The sequence below is a fragment of the Schistocerca nitens genome, chromosome 12 (assembly GCF_023898315.1).
Source record: "Schistocerca nitens isolate TAMUIC-IGC-003100 chromosome 12, iqSchNite1.1, whole genome shotgun sequence".
In the NCBI taxonomy this organism is placed as follows: Eukaryota; Metazoa; Arthropoda; class Insecta; order Orthoptera; family Acrididae; genus Schistocerca; species Schistocerca nitens.
In genome coordinates this window covers 43,009,562-43,035,505 of record NC_064625.1, presented here as the reverse complement: position 1 = coordinate 43,035,505, position 25,944 = coordinate 43,009,562, and the positions used below count along the sequence as shown (strand labels likewise).

The 25,944-nt window shown below is 46.1% G+C and overlaps 1 protein-coding gene across 1 annotated transcript in view; it reads left to right on the top strand.

The window, feature by feature from the left end:
• The first annotated feature begins 8,518 nt into the window (after positions 1-8,518).
• LOC126214897 (5-hydroxytryptamine receptor 2A) overlaps positions 8,519-25,944 on the top strand; it is a 177,122-nt gene continuing 159,696 nt past the window's right edge. The window contains exon 1 of the mRNA XM_049941540.1: positions 8,519-8,526. Coding sequence (XP_049797497.1) covers positions 8,519-8,526 — 8 coding nt within the window. The remainder of the gene's footprint in view (positions 8,527-25,944) is intronic.

The window sequence follows — 25,944 nt, the reverse complement described above, 5'->3', positions numbered from 1 at the left end:
CGGTGAATAACAAACTCAACTGCCGGCTTCATTCTTTTCAGCAATTCGTTCACACAGCTGTTGTCGCGTTAGGTGAGCGCTGGGTTTCGGTTCGTGGACGATATAAACGTTGTGTGTATAGAAATGTAAGTCCTGAACCAATATTCTTCGAACACTTGAAATATGCAACTATAAGACAATGTGTAACGACAGATTCAGTGATGTGGGCTTCCAATTACAACAGCTCGTATACCTTCGACATTGTGCGGTGTACGAACGGTTCGTACACGGCCCTCGAGGTTTCTGTTTGACTGCTGAATCTGCACAAAATTACATATCCACTTGTTACGTATATATGGTGATGGAACTTCATTGTGGCCTCTTAACTAAAAGTGATGGCGAAATTCTCTCTGGGCAACTTCTACACTGTCATTGTTTCCGTAAAAGGCTTTGTCGGCAAATACTCGTTCCACACCTCTCCTAGAATACATGTTTATTAAATGGCAAGATGGTCTGAGCTGGTTTCTATATGTTATTCAGAGTTGACAATCGCCTAGAGCTGTCTCGTAGATTTCGTCTTCCTTTGTGTGAGAAACGCGTTCAGTACTGCACTACGTCGTTGATATACACCTAGGATACGATAGACAGAGTGTGTTTGTTCATTGCGATGAGATAGCCTCGATGAACTTTAGGCCAACGCAACCTTGAATTTAAAAAAAAAACTCAGTAAATGTAGACGATTTATTGTACATGGTCCAGTCACGGTCTACATCCATATTCCTCAAGCCACCTGACGGTGAGTGGCGGAGGGTACCTTGAGTAGCTCTATCACTTCTCACTTCTTGTTCGTGGAAAGAAAGATTGTCAGTATGCCTCTGTGTGGGCTCTAATCTCTCTGATTTTATCCTCATGGTCTCTTCGCGAGATATACGTAGGAGGGAGCAATATACTGCTTGACTCCTCGGTGAAAGCATGTTCTCGAAACTTCAACAAAAGCCCGTACCGAGCTACTGAGCGTCTTTCTTGCAGTCTTCTACTGGAGTTTATATATCATCTCCGTAACGCTTTCGCGATTACTAAATGATCTTGTAATGAAGCGCACTGCTCTCCGTTGGATCTTCTCTATCTCTTCTATCAACACTATCTAGTACGGATCCCACACTCGTGAGCAGTATTCAAGCAGTGGGCGAACAAGAGTACTGTAACCTACTTCCTCTGTTTTCGGACTGCATTTCCTTAGGAGTCTTCCAATGAATCTCGCTCTGGCATCTGCTTTACCGACGATTAATTTTATATGGTTACTCCATTTTTAATTAGTCCTAATGTCTACTCCCAGATCATTTATATAATTAACTGCTTCCAGTTGCTGACCTGCTATATCGTAGTTAAATGATAAAGGATCTTTCTTTCTATGTATTCGTAGCACATTACACTTGTCCGCACTGAGATTCAATTGCCATTCCCTGCACCATGCGTCAATTCGCTGCAGATCCTCCTTCGTTTCAGTACAATTTTCCATTGTTACAACCTCTCGGTATACCACAGCACCGTCCGCAAAAAGCCTCAGTGAACTTCCGATGTTATCCCAAAGGTCATTGATATATATTGTGACTAGCAACGGTCCTACGACACTCCCCTGCGGCACATCTGAAATCACGTTTACTTCGGAAGACTGCTCTCCAATTGGCCGTGCGGTTCTAGGCGCTTCAGTTTGGAACCGCGTGACCGCTACGGTCGCAGGTTCGAATCCTCCCTCGGGCATGGATGTGTGTGATATCCTTAGGTTAGTTAGGTTTAAGTAGTTCTAAGTTCTAGGGGACTGATGACCACAGATGTTAAGTCCCATAGTGCTCAGAGCCATTTGAACCATTTGAACTGCTCTCCATTGAGGATGAATGCTGCGTTCTGTTATCTAGGAACTCTTCAATCCAATCACACAATTGGTCTGATAGTCCATATGCTCTTACTTTGTTCATTAAACGTTATTGTGACCACCGCCTACACTCGACGTCAACGTGCAATAACCACTCACAGATGGCAGGTGGCAGCACTAGCAGTGGAGGGTATATAAAGCACGTCGGGGCATGTGGAAAGCAGCGCAGTCGTTCTCGTAATGCGGAAAGAGAGCGATTTATCTGACGTTCAAACTGGCTTTCGGGTTAAGGGTGGAAGCATTTCCGAAACTTTTCGCGCTGCCGTCGTTAAAGTATGCCGTGTATGGCGAAACAGTGCTGTCCAAAATCAGCGCCGAGGCAATTATGGTGTACCACAGGCCATAGGTGACTCACTTGAATGACGGCTGCGGAGATGTGTGTGGGTGAATGGGCAAGTAGCTGCTGACAGCTGACCGCCCAGATAAGTCAGGGGGCTACCAACAGTCTGTTGTCAACCACCGTTCAGTGAACGTTGCTGCCTATGGGCCTCTGGAACAGGGGCTTTGTTCGTTCACCCATGCTGACTGCTGTTCATCTGCGATGGAGGTTGGAATGAGCACAGTAACTGGACGTCCACCGACTAGGGACACATTTCCACATCCGCCTTTTAGCCTGGTGCACCACGGTTGCCTAGCCACCGGTTTTGGAGAGTGCTATGGTGTACTTTTACCATGGCCGCATTCGAACAGTTTTACAAACTTCGGAAATGCTTCCACCCTTGGCCGGAGAGCCAGTGGTCGTGCCCCTTTATACGCCAGATAAATCGTTCCGTTTCTGCGTTACGACAACGACTGCGCTGTTTCCCGCCTCCTAGCGACACACTTCGTACACCCTCCACTGCTAGTGCTGCCACCCACCTCTGTGAGTGGTTGTTGCACGATGACGTCGAAGCTAGACGGTGATCACATTCATGTGACCCGTGTATGTCGGTGCGTGAGAAGCAGCTCGGAAAACTGGAAGCATAAACTCGAAGAGTCCGTCCACAAATGGCACACCCTCTCCTTTCGCATGACAGAGTAGAAAAATGGGAAAGCATTATGTTTCAGCCCGTTGTACTACTTTCACTGTGATGCTCTAAGTAAGCAGGTGTTGACAGATGTGAAAATTACCGATCTATCAGTTTAATAAGTCACGGCTGCAAAACACTAACGCGAATTCATTACAGGCGACTGGAAAAACTGGTAGAAGCCGACCTCGGGGAAGATCAGTTCGGGTTCCGTAGAAATACTGGAACACGTGAGGCAATACTGACCACACGGCTTATCTTAGAAAATAGATTAAGGAAAGGCAAACCCACGTTTCTAGCATTTGTAGACTTAGTGAAAGCTTTTGACAATGTTGACTGGAATACTCTCTTTCAAATTCTGAAGGTGGCAAGGGTGAAACACCGGGAGCGAAAGGCCATTTACAATTTGTAGAGAAACCACATGGCGGGTTATGGAGCCCCTCAGGAAAATAGCGGGTAGGTCGGGGAAGAATGCCAGTGTGCACTCGGTGTGCTTGCCGGGGGGTCTCGTCCGTAATGTGGAGGAGGCCCTTCCGGCAGCTATTGAACGCACTGGGTGTGACCGGCTGCAGATAGTAGCACATGTCGGAACGAATGACGCCTGCCGCTTGGGTTCTGAGGCCATCCTTGGTTCCTTCCGGCGGCTGGCTGATTTGGTGAAGACAACCAGCATCGCACGCGGAGTGCAAGCTGAGCTTAATATCTGCAGCATAGTGCCCAGAGTCGATCGCGGTCCTCTGGTTTGGAGCCGTGTGGAGGGTCTAAACCAGAGGCTCAGACGACTCTGCGACTATAATGGTTGCAAATTCATCGACCTCCGTTATTGGGTGGAGAACTGTAGGGCCCCCCTAGACAGGTCAGGCGTGCACTACACACCGGAAGCAGCTACTAGGGTAGCAGAGTACGTGTGGCGTGCACACAGAGGTTTTTTAGGATAGAGGGACCCCCCCTTGGGCGAAACGATAAAATACCTGACGGCTTACCAGAGAGAACATCAGCATCGTTGATAAAGAACGTCCGTCCTCAGAGACCAAAAACAGGAAAAGTTAACGTAATATTGGTAAACTGCAGGAGTATCCAGGGCAAGGTTCCTGAATTAGTATCGCTTATTGAAGGAAATAGTGCGCATATAGTATTAGGAACGGAAAGTTGGTTAAAACCGGAAGTGAACAGTAACGAAATCCTAGACACAGAATGGAATATATACCGCAAGGATAGGATAAACGCCAATGGTGGAGGAGTATTTATAGCAGTAAAGAATTCAATAATATCCAGTGAAGTTATTAGCGAATGCGAATGTGAAATAATCTGGGTTAAGTTAAGTATCAAAGGTGGGTCAGATATGATAGTCGGATGCTTCTATAGACCACCTGCATCAGCAACCGTAGTAGTTGAGCGCCTCAGAGAGAACCTGCAGAACGTCGTGAAGAAGTTTCGTGATCATACTATTGTAATAGGGGGAGACTTCAATCTACCAGGTATAGAATGGGATAGTCACACAATCAGAACTGGAGCCAGGGACAGAGACTCTTGTGACATTATCCTGACTGCCTTGTCCGAGAATTACTTCGAGCAGATAGTTAGAGAACCAACTCGTGAAGCTAACGTTTTAGACCTCATAGCAACAAATAGACCGGAACTTTTCGACTCCGTGAATGTAGAAGAGGGTATCAGTGATCATAAGTCAGTGGTTGCATCAATGACTACAAGTGTAATAAGAAATGCCAAGAAAGGAAGGAAAATATATTTGCTTAACAAGAGTGATAGGGCACAAATCGCAGAATATCTGAGTGACCACCATCAAACGTTCATTTCTGAGGAAGAGGATGTGGAACAAAAATGGAAAAAATTCAGAAACATCGTCCAGTACGCCTTAGATAAGTTCGTACCGACTAAGGTCCAAAGCAAGGGGAAAGATCCACCGTGGTATAACAATCATGTACGAAAGGTACTACGGAAACAAAGAAAGCTTCATCATAGGTTTAAGAGTAGTCGAATCATAGCTGATAAGGAAAAGCTGAACGAAGCGAAAAAGAGCGTAAAGAGAGCAATGAGAGAAGCATTCAACGAATTCGAACATAAAACATTGGCAAACAATCTAAACAAGAACCCTAAAAAGTTTTGGTCATATGTAAAATCGGTAAGCGGATCTAAATCCCCTATTCAGTCACTCGTTGACCACGATGGCACCGAAACAGAGGACGACCGAAGAAAGGCAGAAATACTGAATTCAGTGTTCCGAAACTGTTTCACTGCGGAAAATCGTAACACGGTCCCTGACTTCAGCCGTCGCACGGACGCCAAAATGGAAAATATTGAAATAAACGATATCGGAATTGAAAAACAACTGCTATCACTTAGTAGCGGAAAAGCATCCGGACCAGACGAGATACCCGTAAGATTCTACAGTGATTATGCTAAAGAACTTGCTCCCTTTCTATCAGCAATTTATCGTAGATCTCTGGAAGAACGTAAAGTACCTAGCGACTGGAAGAAAGCGCAGGTCGTTCCCATTTTCAAGAAGGGTCATAAATCAGATGCGAATAATTATAGGCCTATTTCGCTTACGTCAATCTGTTGTAGAATAATGGAACATGTTTTATGTTCTCGTATTATGACGTTCTTAGATAATACAAATCTCCTTCATCATATCCAACATGGATTCCGCAAACAGAGATCATGTGAAACTCAGCTCGCCCTATTTGTCCAAGAAATTCACAGTGCCGTAGACACTGGCGAGCAGATTGATGCCGTATTCCTGGACTTCAGGAAGGCATTTGATACGGTTCCGCACTTACGTTTAGTGAAAAAAATACGAGCTTACGGAATATCGGACCAGGTTTGTGATTGGATTCAGGATTTCCTAGAAGAAAGAACACAACATGTCATTCTTAACGGTTCAAAATCTGCAGATGTAGAGGTAATTTCGGGAGTACCGCAAGGAAGCGTGATAGGACCTTTATTGTTTACAATATACATAAATGACTTAGTTGACAACATCGGTAGCTCCGTGAGGCTATTTGCAGATGACACGGTTGTCTACAAGAAAGTAGCAACATCAGAAGACTCGTACGTACTCCAGGAAGACCTGCAGAGGATTAATGAATGGTGCGACAGCTGGCAGCTTTCCCTAAACGTAGATAAATGTAATATAATGCGCATACATAGGGGCAGAAATCCATTCCAGTACGATTATGCCATAGGTGGTAAATCATTGGAAGCGGTAACGACCGTAAAATACTTAGGAGTTACTATCCGGAGCGATCTGAAGTGGAATGATCACATAAAACAAATAGTGGGAAAAGCAGGCGCCAGGTTGAGATTCATAGGAAGAATTCTAAGAAAATGTGACTCATCGACGAAAGAAGTAGCTTACAAAACGCTTGTTCGTCCGATTCTTGAGTATTGCTCATCAGTATGGGACCCTTACCAGGTTGGATTAATAGAAGAGATAGACATGATCCAGCGAAAAGCAGCGCGATTCGTCTTGGGGACATTTAGTCAGCGCGAGAGCGTTACGGAGATGCTGAACAAGCTCCAGTGGCGGACACTTCAAGAAAGGCGATACGCAATACGGAGAGGTTTATTATCGAAATTACGAGAGAGCACATTCCGGGAAGAGATGGGCAACATATTACTACCGCCCACATATATCTCGCGTAATGATCACAACGAAAAGATCCGAGAAATTAGAGCAAATACGGAGACTTACAAGCAGTCGTTCTTCCCACGCACAATTCGTGAATGGAACAGGGAAGGGGGGATCAGATAGTGGTACAATAAGTACCCTCCGCCACACACCGTAAGGTGGCTCACGGAGTATAGATGTAGATGTAGATGTAGATAAGATTCGAGGGACATGAAAGGGAAGCAGTAGTTGGGAAGGGAGTGAGACAGGGTTGTAGCCTCTCCCGAATGTTATTCAATCAGTATATTGAGCAAGCAGTAAAGGAGACAAAAGAACAATACGGAGTAAGAATTAAAACCCATGGAGAAGAAATTAAAACTTTGAGTTTCGCCGATGACATTGTAATTCTGCCAGACACAGCAAAGGACCTGGAAGAGCAGCTGAACGGAATGGACAGTGTCTTGAAAGGAGGATATAAGATGAATTATCAACAAATGCAAAACGAGGATAATGGAATGTAGTCGAATTAAATCGGTTGATGGAGAGGGTATTAGATTAGGAAATGAGACACTTAAAGTAATAAATGGGTTTTGCTATTTGGGGAGCAAAACAACTGATGATGGTCGAAGTAGAGAGGATATAAAATGTAGACTGGCAATGAAAGCGTTTCTGAAGAAAAGAAATTTGTTAACATCGAGTATAGATTTAAGTGTCAGGAAGTCGTTCCTGAAAGTATTTGTATGGAGTGTAGCCATGTATGGAAGTGAAACATGGACGATAACTAATTTGGACAAGAAGAGAATAGAAACGTTCGAAATGTGGTGCTACATAAGAATGCTGTAGATTGGATGGGTAGATCACATAACTAATGAGGAGGTATTGAATAGAATTGGGGAGAAGAGAAATTTGTGGCACAACTTGACTAGAAGAAGGGATCGGTTGGTAGTACATGTTCTGATCATCGAGGGATCACCAATTTAGTACTGGACGGCAACGTGGAGGGTAAAAATCGTAGAGGGAGACCAAGAGATGAATACAGTAAGCAGATTCAGAGGGATGTAGGTTGCAGTAGGTACTGGGACATGAAGAAGCTTGCACAGGATAGAGTAGCATAGAGAGCTGCATCAAACCAGTCTCTGGACTGAAGACCACAACAACAAACAACTGTAAGTACTAGTAATAAATAACTAAGTGAAGGCACCAGAGAAGCCATTCCGATGTTGCGCTAGATAATGGTAGCAAGACTGAAGAAAAAGTAAGTCAACTTCATAGGATATGTCGACCTGGAAAAAGTGTTCTACAATGTAAAATACAGCAAGACATTGGAAATTCTTAGAGAAGTACGAGTAAGCTGTAGGGAGATACTGCCGACATACAATATATGCAAGAAACAAGAGGACACAATAAGAATGGAAGATCAAAAACGAAGTGCTCGGACAAGAAAGTGTGTAAGAGAGGCCTTCAAACTTTCGCCACTTCTGCTCAGTCTATACATTGCAGAAGCAATGACGGAAGTGAAAAAACAAATTCAAGATTGGGTTTAAAATTCAGTGTGAAAGGGAATCAATCACAAGATTAGTTGATGACATTGCTACTATGAGTGAAAGTGAAGAAGGATTACAGGTTCTGCTGATGAAAAGAGGCCAATGGCCTAGCCGCAATGGTAACACGGGTTCCCGTCAGATCACCGAAGTTAAGCACTGTCGGGCTGGGCTAGCACATGGATGGGGGACCAAACAGTCTGCCGAGCGCTGTTGGCGAGCGAGGTGCACTCAGCCCTTGTGAGGCAAACAGGGGAGCTACTTGATGGAGAAGTAGCGGTTCCGGTCTCTGACATACGGCCTGGAGAGGGGTGTGCTGACCACGTGTCCCTCCATATCCGCATCCAGTGTCGCCTGTGGGTGAGGGTGACACGGCGGCCGGTCGGTACCTTTGGGCTTTCCAACGCCTGTTCGGACGGAGAGAGATGGAATGGTCAGGTGAGTACAGAATAAGGATTGAGAATAAACTGAAGAAAGACGAAAGTAATGAGAAGCAGCAGAAATGAGAAGAGCGAGAAATTTAGCATCGGTATTGGGGATCACGAAGTAGACGGAGTTAAGGAATTCTGCTACACTGGAGGCAAAGTAATCCATGACGGACGGATCAAGGAGGGCATAAAAAGCAGACTAGCACGACAAAAGACAAGTCTGCTGATGTCACACGTAGGTCTTCATTTGAGTAAGACATTTTTGAGAATATACGTTTGGAGAAGAGCGGTGTGTGATTGTGAAACATGTGCTGTGGAAAAGCCGAACGGAAGAAAACCGAAGCATTTGAGGTGTGGTACTACACAGTAATGTTGAAAACTACGTGGACTGGTGAAGGTAAGAAGTGAGGAGGTTCTCCGAAGGAACGACAAGGAATGAAATTTATAGAAGAATGGTTGGACATCTGTTAAGACATCACGGAATGACTGCCATGGTACTAGAGGAAGCTGTTGAGGGTTAAAACAGTTGAGGGAGACAGAGATTGGAACACAACTAGCAAATAACTGAGGTCGTAGGTTGCAAGTGCTACTCTCATATGAAAACGTTGGCACAGGGGACGAATTCCTAGTGGACCGCATCAAACGGTCAAATTGGTCAGAAGACCGATAACACAAATTAAGAAAAGAAAATGACGAAACACCTTTTACAAAAGGAACAGCTAATAACAGCAAACAAAGTGTTGTCAGTTCGTCGCCAATTCATGTGGCTACTGTCACTTCCGCAAGTTGACGACAGCCTACAATGTGATGCTGATACGTCTGTGTGAACAGACGCATTTCTCCTCCTTACACGAGGCATCACAACAACGTTTCACCAGGCAACGCCGCTCAAGCGAATCACAGCATCTTCTTCCTGTCGGTTCAATTTCGCGTCTGTAGACAGCGCTACTCCCATCGAAAGGTATCAGGAACGCATGCACATACACTACTGGCCATTGAAACTGCTACACCATGAAGATGACGTGCTACAGACGCGAAAATTAACCGACAGGAAGAAGATGCTGTGATATGCAAAAGATTAGCTTTTCAGATCATTCACACAATGTCGGCGCCGGTGGCGACACCTACAACGTGCTGACATGTGGAAAGTTTCTAACCGATTTCTCATACACAAACAGCTGTTGACCGGCGTTGCCTGGTGAAACGTTGTTGTGATGCCTCGTGTAAGGAGGAGAAATGCGTACCATCACGTTTCCGACTTTAATAAAGGTCGGATTGTAGCCCATCGCGATTGCGGTTTATCGCATCGCGACATTGCTGTTCGAGTTGGTCGAGATCCAATGACTGTTAGCAGAATATGGAATCGGTTGGGTTAGGAGGGTAATACGGAACGCCGTGCAGGATCCCAAAGGCCTCGTGTCACTAGCAGTCGAGATGACAAGCATCTTATTCGCATGGCTGTAACGGATCGTGCAGCCGTGTCTCGATCCCTGAGTAAACAGATGGGGACGTTTGACAGACAGCAACCATCTGCACTAACAGTTCGACGACGTTTGCTGCAGCATGGACTGTCAGCTCGGAGACCATGGCTGCGGTTACCCTTGACGCTGCACCACAGACAGGAGCGCATGCGATGTTGTACTCGACGACGAACCCGGGTGCACGAATGGCAAAACGTCATTTTTTCGGATGAATTCAGGTTCTGTTTACAGCATTATGATGGTCAGTATCAAGGCCGTTATTACGGCCAGAGGTGGTTGTTCTGCGTACTGATTTCTCTGTATCTATGCACCCAAATTGCGTGAAAATGTGATCACATGTCAGGCCTAGTATAATATATTTGTCCAATGAATACCCGTTTATCATCTGCATTTCTTATTGGTGTAGCAGTTATAATGGCCAGTAGTGTACATGGTAACGTTCTCTGAACACTTTCTAGCCAGTTGGTTCATCTGAGCGGTCAGATGGTAAACAGCGGCACACCTATTCTCCAGTACAATTGTCTGCAGCCGTTGTTCCCCACTGCCGTCAATAGCCTGTAGTACATCACAGATGTCTTCGCACCGGTTTTGGATAGCAGTATTCCTGCCATGCACGGTACACTTTAACCACAGCAACATGCGAACAGTTTACAAACTTACATGTTTCGGAAATGGTTCCATCCTTGGCCCAAACCTAACGGTCATGCTATTTTGTGCAGCAGATAAATCTCTCCGTTTCTGCTTTACGGCCGGTTGGAGTGGACGTGCGGTTCTAGGTGCTGCAGACTGGAACCGAGCGACCGCTACGGTCGCAGGTTCGAATCCTGCCTCGGGCATGGATGTGTGTGATGTCCTTAGGTTAGTTAGGTTTAATTAGTTCTAAGTCCTAGGCGACTGATGACCTCAGAAGTTAAGTCGCATAGTGCTCAGAGCCATTTGAACCATTTTTTTTCCTGCTTTACGACTACGACTGCATTGTTTTCCGTATCCCCCACCCCACGTGCCTTACATACCCTCCACTGTCAGTGTTGTCAGTGCCACCTGCCGCCTGTGAGTGTTTACTGCACGTTGATGTAGAACAAGGACGGTGCTCACATTAGTGTTTACTGCACGTTGATGTAGAACAAGGACGGTCCTCACATTAGTGTTTACTGCACGTTGATGTAGAACAAGGACGGTGCTCACATTAGTGTTTACTGCATATTGATGTGGAACGAGGACGGTGCTCACATTAGTGTTTACTGCACGTTGATGTAGAACAAGGACGTTCCTCACATTAGTGTTTACTGCACATTGATGCAGAACAAGAACGGTCCTCACATTAGTGTTTACTGCATATTGATGTGGAACGAGGACGGTGCTCACATTAGTGTTTACTGCACGTTGATGTAGAACAAGGACGGTGCTCACATTAGTGTTTACTGCACGTTGATGTAGAACAAGGACGGTCCTCACATTAGTGTTTACTGCACGTTGATGTAGAACAAGGACGGTCCTCACATTAGTGTTCACTGCACGTTGATGTAGAACAAGGACGGTACTCACATTAGTGTTTACTGCATATTGATGTGGAACGAGGACGGTGCTCACATTAGTGTTTACTGCACATTGATGTAGAACAAGGACGGTGCTCACATTAGTGTTTACTGCACGTTGATGTAGAACAAGGACGGTCCTCACATTAGTGTTTACTGCACGTTGATGTAGAACAAGGACGGTCCTCACATTAGTGTTTACTGCATATTGATGTGGAACGAGGACGGTGCTCACATTAGTGTTTACTGCACGTTGATGTAGAACGAGGACGGTGCTCACATTAGTGTTTACTGCACGTTGATGTAGAACAAGGACGGTGCTCACATTAGTGTTTACTGCACGTTGATGTAGAACAAGGACGGTGCTCACATTAGTGTTTACTGCACGTTGATGTAGAACAAGGACGGTCCTCACATTAGTGTTTACTGCACGTTGATGTAGAACAAGGACGGTCCTCACATTAGTGTTTACTGCATATTGATGTGGAACGAGGACGGTGCTCACATTAGTGTTTACTGCACGTTGATGTAGAACGAGGACGGTCCTCACATTAGTGTTTACTGCACGTTGATGTAGAACAAGGACGGTCCTCACATTAGTGTTTACTGCATATTGATGTGGAACGAGGACGGTGCTCACATTAGTGTTTACTGCACGTTGATGTAGAACGAGGACGGTGCTCACATTAGTGTTTACTGCACGTTGATGTAGAACGAGGACGGTGCTCACATTAGTGTTTACTGCACGTTGATGTAGAACAAGCACGGTGCTCACATTAGTGTTTACTGCACGTTGATGTAGAACAAGGACGGTGCTCACATTAGTGTTTACTGCACGTTGATGTAGAACAAGGACGGTGCTCACATTAGTGTTTACTGCACGTTGATGTAGAACAAGGACGGTGCTCACATTAGTGTTTACTGCACGTTGATGTAGAACAAGGACGGTGCTCACATTAGTTTGACGCTCACATTAGTGTGACTGGACCGTGTACTTCGTTCTATGCTGGCGATTTTTGCTGTGGAGCGCTCGGATTGCTAACCATGTGCTCCGCCTGGAAGGTTAAGCTACCCGCGCGTCCTGACTTGCTAGAGGGAAGGCTAGCTTACAGTGGAGTTACAACTTCGCGACTCGCAGCCACAAACTAACGAAAGTGAAAATCCTTTCCCATTGCTCTGAAACCATGTGTATATTATATTAATTATCAACTAATATATTTTAAAATAGTAAGTATAAAATTTTGGGTCTTACGAGTCCATCTTAATGCAATTGGGCTATTATAGCGTCTTCATGTGTTCTTATACACGGTTTTTTGCATCCGCTGTTAATGTCATATGACATATGTATGCTGGATATTGCCATAGAAATAAATTGTTTTGTTATTAAAAGAGACGTTTACGACTGATGTGGCAACGTAAAATAGCTCCAGAAACAGAGAAAATGATTTACAGTAATTTAAGGATGTTTCAATGTAGGTAAGGATGTCAACAAACTAAAGATGAAAATGTGTGAAAAGCGATGTTATGAAGAAAACTGAAACAGAGGTACAGGTAAGTTTACGAAGCACATTAAACACTTACCCATTGGGATAACCAGGGTTCACACATTACGTAGGCAGTTCGTTGTAAACATACATTATGCTTATCGTATAGGCTAGAGTGGAAGAAGTTTAAAAAACGATTTTCAGATTGAGAAAGGCATAAAATGTTTTAAACGTTCACATCCACCACGATGCAGAAAATGACCAAAGCTCGAGTTACTCTATCATTAGAAAATTTATCAACAAAACTTAAAGCAGCCAGCTAATTTGCAGAACGATGAAACTAAATTTAAATGACACCACAATCTGAATAACTTCACTGATGCCCCTCTGCTAAATTAATAATCGTTTCACATAAAGGTAAAGAGTTTTAAGTAGATATTTTCATACATCTACTCTCTCAACTCAAGAATAATGTGTATTTGCCTTAATATGTAATGATTTAGTATTCGCTGAATGATTATCTGTAAAAAGCAGTATCCCAAACACGAACAACCGATGTTTCTCTCCATACAGTATACTTTTAGGCGTGTCTTCTTACGCCAACATAATTTTCCACCACTATGTTGTTGAATATTATTCGGCTGCAGTAGGGCTACCCACACTGCAATTGCACGAGTTTTGACTGCAACGAACATTGTGAGCAAAGCAAATATCCAGAAGCGGTGAGGAGTATAACTTAACATTTTCTAAATACCGTAATTCGAAACGACGCAGCAACACAAGGAACACAATCTTATTGCCAGGAAAGCACTACTAAGCTATAAGTTTTTGTTACCCGTCTGAAGATCGGTAACATTTAGTGAACGTGAAACTTAGAAACGTACGTATTAAACCAATTATTAGTTGAATGAAATGTTCTCGGGTTTTCACACGCGACAAGAGCTTAAAATGCCACGAGCTTTCGACGAAGCATTCCCTGGTCATTGTCAAGTGGAATAACTGGCGATGAGCTGCAGGTACGCCTTACATACGCTAGCTGACGCCTGTGACGCCACTGGTGCTTGCGGCATCGCCAAATATTGGAATACGTTGGCGCGGCGTTCGATGCGCCTGCTTCAGCCCTCGATCGATGGGTCCAAAGCTGCACTGCGTTGCAGCACATCGTGTCTGTTAAAGATGTTGTCGGTGGTATTTATTTGAGCAGCTTCTTCAATTACACAGTCCCACCAGAAGTCGTTGGAGCGAGTCACGGCAGAGTTTTCGTCAAATTTGATCCGGTAACCGTTTTCTAGAGCATGTCTGATACTAGCGTAGATTATAACACCTTTCATGCTCCTTCCTATGTTATTATGCGCTACGTACAGTCTGTCCGACGTAAGAGTGGCCGCACTCACAAGGTAACTTGTAGATTCTGAGACTTGCTGTGTCTTCAACTGATCTCAGTAATTGACGGACGCCTGAAGATCGACTTGACCTTGTGCCTTTTCAGCAGCCACCTTATCTTGCCCGGCACGGAGGCACAAAACGGCAAGGAAGCGATTTCTGCTCTTCGTCAGTGATCTCACTTTGATTCTTGCTTCAGATTACATCATATACACTACTGGCTATTAATATTGCTACACCAAGAAGAAATGCAGATGATAAACCGGTATTCATTGAACAAATATATTATATTAGAACTGACATGTGATTACATTTTCACACAATTTGGGTGCATAGATCCCGAGAAATCAGTACCCAGAACAACCACCTCTGGCTTTGATACGCCTGGGCATTGAGTCAAACAGAGCTTGGATGGCGTGTACAGGTACAGCTGCCCATGCAGCTTCAACACGTTCAACATGATAACACAGTTCATCAAGAGTAGGGACTGGCGTATTGTGACGAGACAGTTGATCGGCCACCATCGACCAGACGCTTTTATTGGTGAGAGTTCTGGAGAATGTGCTGGCCAGGGCAGCAGTCGAACATTTTCTGTATCCAGAAAGGCCCGTACAGGACCTGCAACATGCGGTCGTGCATTATCCTGCTGAAATGTAGGGTTTCACAGGCATCGAGTGAAGGGTCGTAACACATCTGAAATTTAACTTCCACTGTTCAAAGTGCCGTCAATGCGAACAAGAGGTGACCGAGACGTGTAACCAATGGCGCCCCATACCATCACGCCAGGTGATACGCCAGTACGGCGATGACGAATACACGCTTCCAATGTGCGTTCACCGCGATTTCACCAAACCCGGATGCGACCATCATGATGCTGTAAACACAACCTGGACTCATCCGAAAAAAAATGAAGTGTGGCCATTCGTGCACCCAGGTTCGTCGCTGAGTACACCATCGCTCATGTCTGTGATGTAGCGTCAAGTGTAACCGCAGCCATGGTCTCCGAGCTAATAGTTCATGCTGCTGCAAACGTCGTCGAATTGTTTGTGCAGATGGTTGTTGTCTTGCAAACGTCCCCATCTGTTGACTCAGGGATCGAGACGTGGCTGCACGATCCGTTACAGTGATACGAGGCCGTTGGGATGCAGCACGGCGTTCCGTATTACCGTTCTGAACCCACCGATTCCATATTCTGCTAACAGTCATTGGCTCTCGACCAACGCGAGCAGCAATGTCGCGATACGATAAACCAAAATCGCGATAAGCTACAATCCGACCTTTATCAAAGTCGGAAACGTGATGGTACGCATTTCCCCTCCTTACATGAGGCATCACAACAACGTTTCACCAGGCAACGACGGTCAACTGCTGTTTGTGTATGAGAAATCGGTTGGAAACTTTCCTCACGTCAGCACGTTGTAGGTGTCGCCACCGGGGCCAACCTCGTGTGAATGCTCTGAAAAGCTAATCATTTGCATATCACAGCATCTTCTTCCTGTTGGTTAAATTTCGCGTCTGTAGCACGTCATCTTCGTGGTGTAGTGTAGTTCAGGCACCTGACGTCTGTGCGTAGTTATTGCATGCTGACATCGAACGCAGGTGGTCTTCACATTAATGTGCCCCGACCATGTGCCACTGCTACAGCCACGTTTCTAAGAATCAGCGTGAAATGTTGCAGAATGTATCTCATTTACGTATAGCGATAATAATGATGGCCCTAACACTAATCCTTGAGGGAACACTGATTTCATATGCGTCCATTGCCAAATTTCGAATAAACTCGCATCTTTGACTTATCATCCCCGCTCTGGAGACAGCGACGCCGCTCCTCAAGAGTAGGGAGGGTGGCGCTAGGGAAATTTCTTTTCTCGGCCGGCTGTAGATTTTCGCCCGCGTTATCGCCCGTCGGCCCAGCCTCGGGTCGGCTTGTTGACTGTCGGCGCGCAGAGGAGAGCAGGGCACGGCACCGCACAGTAGATAAGCCGCGCGGGGCGGGCGCGCCGCCGCGTTTCCGGAGACGTAAACACGGTTACGCGGCGTGCGGCGCGCGCATCGACCGACAAATTACCGCCTCCGGAGATTGCCGCGGGCGCTACTTCGATGGGTCGATACACCACGAGGCGGGAACCCCCTCGCGTCTCGGAGCTTCTGTTGCTCCTCCACTTCAGGCGGTGCGACTCGAGCGTCGCCGTAGCTTCCGCCTCCTCCTATCAGCTCACATCTGTTGCATCTCGACTGCCTGCTGTGTCGTGTGGCACACTAGCCACGTAATTACGAACCTCTGGAAGTTCGTCTTGCTACAGATACCGAAAAGCGTCAGTGCAGAACGTTTTGCCTCTTCCAATCCAGCGTTACGTTATTATGGAGATTGGTCACATTTTTACATGCAAATTAGAGTCCATTTGATACGCAAATCAACTGCTTTTCGAATGCAATCGAAATCCGGGAGACTGTAAAAACGCTAGTTTATTTTCAATTACAATACAACAGCAGTGATTGCGTAGCCTTTTTCCTTCCTTTCCTTCGAGCTAGACAGTTGTACATGTTACAGTGGATGTAATTGGTATGGGCTAATACTACTTCTGCTTGCTGTGCCAACCACAAAGCTGCAAGGCAGTGCAACAGAAGAACCACGCCAACCGGTGCTAGTTTCTACGATACTGCAGCGCCTGCGTAGTTCATAAGAACGATGCAGTGTTCCTTCAGATGCTCATGCATATGCGAAGGAAGAGACACTGCGCCGACTACAGCCATAATGAAATATATGAAATGCATTCGGAGTTGCGAGTACGGACAACCATCAGATGTATAATGGATTAACAGCAATGAAAATTTATGATGTGTTGGGACTCAAACCCAGATGTCGTATTTATCGTGAGTGGTCGCCTTAACATTAGGCCTTCCGAGCATGCTTCACTTCTATGTGTAGACACATGGTTGACGACATATCAATGTTTCGGGTTAGCCGTGAAGTGTGCTCGGATAGCCTATTTGTAAAGCGACGACTCAGGATTAGCAGGAACTCCGGGGTCGAGCCCCACTCCGGCACAAAATTTCACTGTCGTCGTTTCATGATGGTTGCCCGTATTTGCAACTACGAATACATTTGATGTATTTCCTGCTGGTTTGTGTCGATCTCTGGCGCCAGACTCGAGGAGGGGGAACACAGATGCTGCAGACAGCCGTGCATTGTTGTCTATTGGCTTCCTGGAGAGACTTTTTCAGCTAACTGCATCAGTTTTTTGAGCCGTTGTTGGAGAAGAATTTCTGTAGGAGACAACGATCTCGAAAGCTTTCTAAAAGACACGAGGAGTCCCTAGAACAACGATCACACACTTTGGGCTCCTGTTCGTCTTCTAGCCCAACACTTTTCCCTTTTCTTTTTTCTCTTTCTGTGTTCCCCTGCTATAAAACAATACGTGAAAGGCGCCACGCACAAAACATCAGAGATGGCTGAAATGTCGTGACATAAAATTCTTTAGACTCTGAAAAGGTGTTTCAGTACACTTGATTGGGAAGGCCACATTTTTCCTATGGCGGTGGTAATACAGCGGCGTCTGTTTAATTTTACATTCACAGGACAAAGGTGTTATTTTGTTATTGGCAATTACTGCTTGAGATGAAGGAAATGTCCTCAGAACAGACGCGCTCTGTAAGCCGCTCTTTCTCACAAATAAAAATGAATGTCACGACCTTACTTTTCACTGGTGATTATTTAAACTTCATCACTTCCTGCTGTAACTTCACTTCGTTTCCAATCGATGTGCTCACACTGACTAATGAAAGGCGTAGCTTCCTTAAAATGTACCACTTTTGAGATTTAATTCGTTGTAGCCTGCTCAGTAAACAACTGCAGGATGCTGTTCTTGGTATCTGATTTACAGACGAGAAATTCCGACAAAAATAAACACACTACACTTGATTTTTTTAAGAATTACAAGTGGTACGAATTAGGAAACCGGTTTCTTACTTTGTACCTATCGGGGTAGAGCTTCTACCACCCTCATAAATTGTCTGAGTTCTATCACATGTCTTAGGTTAAGTATAAATAAATATTCCATATTTAACTTCTTACATCACTATATACAGGATGAGCTGTGCTGCGGCTCGCGTTGGTGCTGTTGGTAGGTTTCCGTCCTCTGTTGGAGGCCAGACCATATCGTTTAGCTGACATGGTTGTGGTTGTTTGTCTTCTTCTCGTGTTAACTGGCGCCACTTGGTTTCGCAAGAGTTGCCTGTCCACTATTGGCAGAAGCGGCTGTTATCGATATCTAGTAACTGTGGCTCTATCCTTGGGGCGACGTCGTTGTTGTTCCGGGTCGTCTGAGTCAGGAGGAGCCAGGTCCACGCCGGGACCGCTGGCAGCGCGCATGGACTGCTGGATCGAAGGTCTGTGGTCACGAGGGCGCACGACCTCGTCGTAAACCGGATCCTGCAAGTTTTAAGTTCAGTGCATTTGGATTCAAGTAGAGAAACCTCCACCATTGTGACATCTCGCGATTCTCGAGTGACTTGGGTCGGTGTTGCTGATTGTAGTGTTGCCGAGGTGAAGAGCAGCGAGTAGAATGCTTGGGGAAGACGGATCTGATTAGCTTTCCTGGACTTCTAATTACTATTTATTGCGTTCATTTTATTATTTTTTAAGTTCAACCAGCGGTATTTTCCCTGCCTCGTGGCCGCTGACGCCCCAGTTACCTGCCCTGGGGGTTAGTGTATGTAACGGCACTGTACGTTTCCTCGCCTTGCCGCTGCTGTCCACTGAGGCGTGTAGTTTTGACAGCTTTCTTGACTGTAGGTTGGTTGGCGATTCTCCTACTCATGTGGTAATAATAATGAGCGTATGGCGTTGGTGTCCGGGAGACCCCTCGCGGGGCGGTTCGGCCGCCGCTTCACAAGTTCTTTAACGCCACTTAGGCGACTTGCGAGTGAATGTGGATGAAATGATGATGAAAAACACACAACACCCAGTCATCTCGAGACACAGAAAATCCTTGACCCCACCAGTAATGGAACCCGGGACCCCGTGCGCGGGAAGCGAGAACGTTACCGCAAGACGACGAGCCGCGGACACTCTGGTGGTAGTGATTCCATTCTCGTTCCAGGCGCTCTAAGCACAGTATTCCGGGGGTGTAGTGCAATCTGCCGGTTCCGGCTTTGGCGTTCTTGCATTTGTTTTATTGGACGTTAGGTAGGAAGATTATCATTAGTCATTCGTTAGACTGCCACTAGTCTCAGTGAAGTGAAGTGAAGTGAATGCAACTCTTGGCTGCCTATTTCATCGCTCGCGAAAGTGTTTGTTGCCGGACCTTCTCAGAGGTCGATTCCTGGTGCACCATCTATGACTGGCCCTTGTGTTTTATTATTGTATTTGCTGTTTTATTCTATGTTTTGAAATTTTTTTATATAACTGCCATTCTTGGCGTTACAGCAGGTTTAAATGGTTGTGCTACCAAGTTTACCATCATTTGTCTCACCCGTTTGGTGATCAGTTACCTACCTGTCGTTTTAAATTAACCTTGCTATTGCATTGCTGTTTTACAGTATGTTTGTTAAATTTTTTATAATTGCCGTTCTTGGCGTTAAAGGCTTCCAGCCGTGACTGGTTACTTGCCTTAATATTCTAATTGGGATCACAATGGCTTGTTTTTAAAATATCATTTGCTGTGTCTGTATTTTATGCTCATTTGGTAAATTGTAACGCACTGAAAGCACTATTAATTACACAGTTGTTTATTCCTTCATGAATAACGTATGGTATCATTATTTATTTCTGCGTCTGGAATTACCGTTTTAAAATAAATATGTGTAATTGCAAAACGGAACCAACAGTAAACGATTACGGCCCCGTCCACAATCGTAACCAAATCCTGCCTTCCTTGATTATACCAGGTTCCACTTTGTGCTTTTAATTTCGCTTTGGATTTTGCTCTGGGCAGAGCGGCTTTAGGCGCTACTTGGGGAGAGGACACTTCGGCCTCAGATTGCAGCAGAGACACTTAGGGTCGGCACGCAGCTCTGGTCAGGTGAAGACTTCGCCCAGGAGACTCCTGGGTCAGACGTCGGCTGCGGAGCCCATACAGCGGCGGTTAGCGAGCCATCTGTGCCTCCCGCAGTCAGGAAATTCACACGCCAACGCTGGTGGGGATTAACGGCAGCACCGGCTATGTAGCAAGCCATGAATTTAATAACCGTCAATAATTTCACAATCAGGTTGAACCTGGACAATAGAGCTGCTACTTCACTTACCTGGGGACAGTTATTGAAGTACACTCCTGGAAATTGAAATAAGAACGTGAATTCATTGTCCCAGGAAGGGGAAACTTTATTGACACATTCCTGGGGTCAGATACATCACATGATCACGCTGACAGAACCACAGGCACATAGGCAACAGAGCATGCACAATGTCGGCACTAGTACAGTGTATATCCACCTTTCGCAGCAATGCAGGCTGCTATTCTCCCATGGAGACGATCGTAGAGATGCTGGATGTAGTCCTGTGGAACGGCTTGCCATGCCATTTCCACCTGGCGCCTCAGTTGGACCAGCGTTCGTGCTGGACGTGCAGACCGCGTGAGACGACGCTTCATCCAGTCCCAAACATGCTCAATGGGGGACAGATCCGGAGATCTTGCTGGCCAGGGTAGTTGACTTACACCTTGTAGAGCACGTTGGGTGGCACGGGATACATGCGGACGTGCATTGCCCTGTTGGAACAGCAAGTTCCCTTGCCGGTCTAGGAATGGTAGAACGATGGGTTCGATGACGGTTTGGATGTACCGTGCACTATTCAGTGTCCCCTCGACGATCACCAGTGGTGTACGGCCAGTGTAGGAGATCGCTCCCCACACCATGATGCCGGGTGTTGGCCCTGTGTGCCTCGGTCGTATGCAGTCCTGATCGTGGCGCTCACCTGCACGGCGCCAAACACGCATACGACCATCATTGGCACCAAGGCAGAAGCGACTCTCATCGCTGAAGACGACACGTCTCCATTCGTCCCTCCATTCACGCCTGTCGCGACACCACTGGAGGCGGGCTGCACGATGTTGGGGCGTGAGCGGAAGACGGCCTAACGGTGTGCGGGACCGTAGCCCAGCTTCATGGAGACGGTTGTGAATGGTCCTCGCCGATACCCCAGGAGCAACAGTGTCCCTAATTTGCTGGGAAGTGGCGGTGCGGTCCCCTACGGCACTGCGTAGGATCCTACGGTCTTGGCGTGCATCCGTGCGTCGCTGCGATCCGGTCCCAGGTCGACGGGCACGTGCACCTTCCGCCGACCACTGGCGACAACATCGATGTACTGTGGAGACCTCACGCCCCACGTGTTGAGCAATTCGGCGGTACGTCCACCCGGCCTCCCGCATGCCCACTATACGCCCTCGCTCAAAGTCCGTCAACTGCACATACGGTTCACGTCCACGCTGTCGCGGCATGCTACCAGTGTTAAAGACTGCGATGGAGCTCCGTATGCCACGGCAAACTGGCTAACACTGACGGCGGCGGTGCACAAATGCTGCGCAGCTAGCGCCATTCGACGGCCAACACCGCGGTTCCTGGTGTGTCCGCTGTGCCGTGCGTGTGATCATTGCTTGTACAGCCCTCTCGCAGTGTCCGGAGCAAGTATGGTGGGTCTGACACACCGGTGTCAATGTGTTCTTTTTTCCATTTCCAGGAGTGTACATCCAAAAATCCATTTACCGTAGAAATGGAACAGGGCAATAGAATATCCTTCCTAAATGTAAGGACATAAAGTTGTTCTAAAAGTTGCGCATGGGTTCAAGAAATTAAAAGTCCCGTTAGGAGCGCCCTGAAAAGTACCAAAGACGGAACATCTCTGTACGTTTGTCGTGGGAACGAAGGGCCATAACCGACTATGGGGTGTGGAGGCAGTTGGTATAAATATTGACCCACTGCACTTGACAATCAGTCTCAGGTAGCTCCCGATGAAAAGAACGAGTTACCGAGTCATAAAATTGTGCATAGACGACACAGCTATCCGGCAGATCGCACCCTCAAGAATTACGAAAGAGGATGGGACAGTAACGAACAGTAATTTTCTTCTTCTCTGGTATTGCAGCTGGAATGTTAAGATTTCACTACGATATGTATGGAAGTTTACACTACAGAGGGTATTTTCATGTGCAGTTTTAGCAAGAGAAGCCTGAACTACAAAACAAACACAGCCATTCACAGGACTGCCGTCTGCCTTGATGATGCTGAGGCCTTAGGCCATGAACGTGCTGTAGATGATGTGTGTACAGAAATTGTTCATGAAGTAACCCAGAGATAAGAGAGTGACGCACGCCTTCTGGTGCTGCAACCCGTCGGACTCTGGTCCCGAACGTAGCACACGCTCCTCCATGACAGGCGTGCGAAGTTATGCTGGTATTTCCACTGTCAATCTTCCCAGGTGCAAGAGTACCTGTCCCTCAGGACGCTGGAAAAGTATGCTGAACAGCTCATCAGAGGGCGTTCTGCACTGTGGATATGTTTCGGCGTAGAAGGCAAGGGCTAGCAGGCTATGTCCATTTGCTAAACACACTACTGGCCATTAAAATTGCTACACCAAGAAGAAACGCAGATGACAAACGGGTATTCATTGGACAAATATATTATACTAGAACTGACATGTGATTATTCACGCAATTTGGGTGCATAGATCCTGAGAAATCAGTACCCAGAACAACCACCTCTGGCCGTAATATCGGCCTTGATACGCCTGGGTATTGAATCTAACAGAGCTTGGATGGCATGTACAGGTACAGCTGCCCATGCATCTTCAACATGATACCACAGTTCATCAAGAGTAATGACTGGCGTATTGTGACGAGCCATTTCCAGGAGTGTATATGAAATAAAGTCGTCATAACTTCTGAACTGTTTGCGTTGGGGCGTTCAATCTTCATTGGTAGCCGTGGGCCATGCCATGATGGGAATTAGTATGCGCGGTATGGTTTGGTTTAGCGACGAATTCCGCTTTCATTCGTCGATAAGCAAAATTGGCGCATTTGGGGGGACTGAAAATCCGCATTTCGCGATCGAGAAGTCTTTTATCCTCAGCGGGTAACTGTGCAGTGTGCAATGTACAGTCACGGAATAATCGGTGCGATATTCCTTGATGGTGCAGTGACTATCGAACGGTACGTGTTGGTTTTGGAAAACGATTTGATCCCCGCTATCCAAAGTGACCCTGATTTCGACAAGATGTAGTTCATGCAACACAGAGCTCGACGCCATCGAAACATGAGGGTGTTTGACGTCCTGGAGGAGCACTTTGGGGTTCACATTCTGTCTCTGGGGCACCCAGAGGCCACTAGCATGGGTCTCGATTGGCCGCCATCTTCTTCGGATATGAACACCAAACGACTTCTTTCTGTGCGGAAGGTCCAGTGCCGTCTGCGATAAGCCAACAGGAATCAACCAGGAACGGTAGATGTATGAAAGACAAGGTGTACAGCAATAACAATGAAACCATTGCTGAGCTGCAAACACCCATTCTGGAGGTCATCGACAGCATCGATGTTCCGACACTTCAGCGTGTCATGCAGAATTTTGCAATTCGTCTGCTCCACATCGTCGTCATTGGTAGCAGGTATATCGAACACGCCATAACCTAAATCGGAATATCTGTAGTGACGTTTACGTATTGAATAAAGAGTGTGCACGCAATAGTTTGTAACTAAATTATGTTGTTCATATATTTCAATAACTGTGATCATGTATATTCCAAGTATGTACGCAACACCGTTGTCGAGTCGTGGTTTTGAATCAGTCAAAGTTTAATATGTTAGCTGAACTTACCGAGCTTCAAAATGGTTCAAATGGCTCTGAGCACTATGGAACTTAACATCTGAGGTCATCAATCCCCTAGAACTACTTAAATCTAACTAACCTATGGACATCACACACATCCATGCCCGAGGCAGGATTCGAACCTGCTACCGTAGCAGTCGCACGGTTTCTGACTAAAGCGCCTAGAACCGCTCGCCCACCGCGGCCGGCGAAGATTTCAAGGCAGATATTCCAGGAGTTTCGTCTTCTATACAGCAATTAGTAGTGTGCGGTGATTCTGATACATACTGCTGGCAGCTGTGTAAAGTTTCAGCCACCCGTTCCCTACAACGCTAGTTGGAGCTAAAAACAAATGGCGACTCGTTTGGAAAAGGCGGATAGTGAAGAATTCCGCCCAGTTATTCGATTTCTGTGGCCAAACAGGTGAAATTCCCGGCAGCTGGCAAGGGTTCTACATCTACATCTACATTTATACTCCGCAAGTCACCCAACGGTGCGTGGCGGAGGGCACTTTACGCGCCACCGTCATTACCCCCCTTTCCTGTTCCAGTCGCGTATGGTTTGCGGGAAGAACGACTGCCGGAAAGCCTCCGTGCGCGCTCTAATCTCTCTAATTTTACATTCGTGATCTCCTCGGGAGGTATAAGTAGAGGGAAGCAATATATTCGATACCTCATCCAGAAACGCACCCTCTCGAAACCTGGCGAGCAAGCTACACCGCGATGCAGAGCGCCTCTCTTGCAGAGTCTGCCACTTGAGTGTATTAAACATCTCCGTAACGCTATCACGGTTACCAAATAACCCTGTGACGAAACGCGTCGCTCTTCTTTGGATCTTCTCTATCTCCTCCGTCAACCCGATCTGGTACGGATCCCACACTGATGAGCAATACTCAAGTATAGGTCGAACGAGTGTTTTGTAAGCCACCTCCTTTTTTGATGGACTACATTTTCTAAGGACTCTCCCAATGAATCTCAACCTGGCACCCGCCTTACCAACAATTAATTTTATATGATCATTCCACTTCAAATCGTTCCGCACGCATACTCCCAGATATTTTACAGAAGTAACTGCTACCAGTGTTTGTTCCGCTATCATATAATCATACAATAAAGGATCCTTCTTTCTATGTATTCGCAATACATTTGTCTATGTTAAGGGACAGTTGCCACTCCCTGCACCAAGTGCCTATCCGCTGCAGATCTTCCTGCATTTCGCTACAATTTTCTAACTCTGCAATTTCTCTGTATACGACAGCATCATCCGCGAAAAGCCGCATGGAACTTCCGACACTATCTACTAGGTCATTTATACATATTGTGAAAAGCAATGGTCCTATAACACTCCCCTGTGGCACGCCAGAGGTTACTTTAACGTCTGTTGACGTCTCTCCATTGATAACAACATGCTGTGTTCTGTTTGCTAAAAACTCTTCAATCCAGCCACACAGCTGGTCTGATATTCCGTAGGCTCTTACTTTGTTTATCAGGCGACAGTGCGGAACTGTATCGAATGCCTTCCGGAAGTCAAGAAAAATAGCATCTACCTGGGAGCCGGTATCTAATATTTTCTGGGTCTCGTGAACAAATAAAGCAAGTTGGGTCTCACACGATCGCTGTTTACGGAATCCATGTTGATTCCTACATAGTAGATTCTGGGTTTCCAAAAACGACATGATACTCGAGCAAAAAACATGTTCTAAAATTCTACAACAGATCGACGTCAGAGATATAGGTCTATAGGTTTGCGC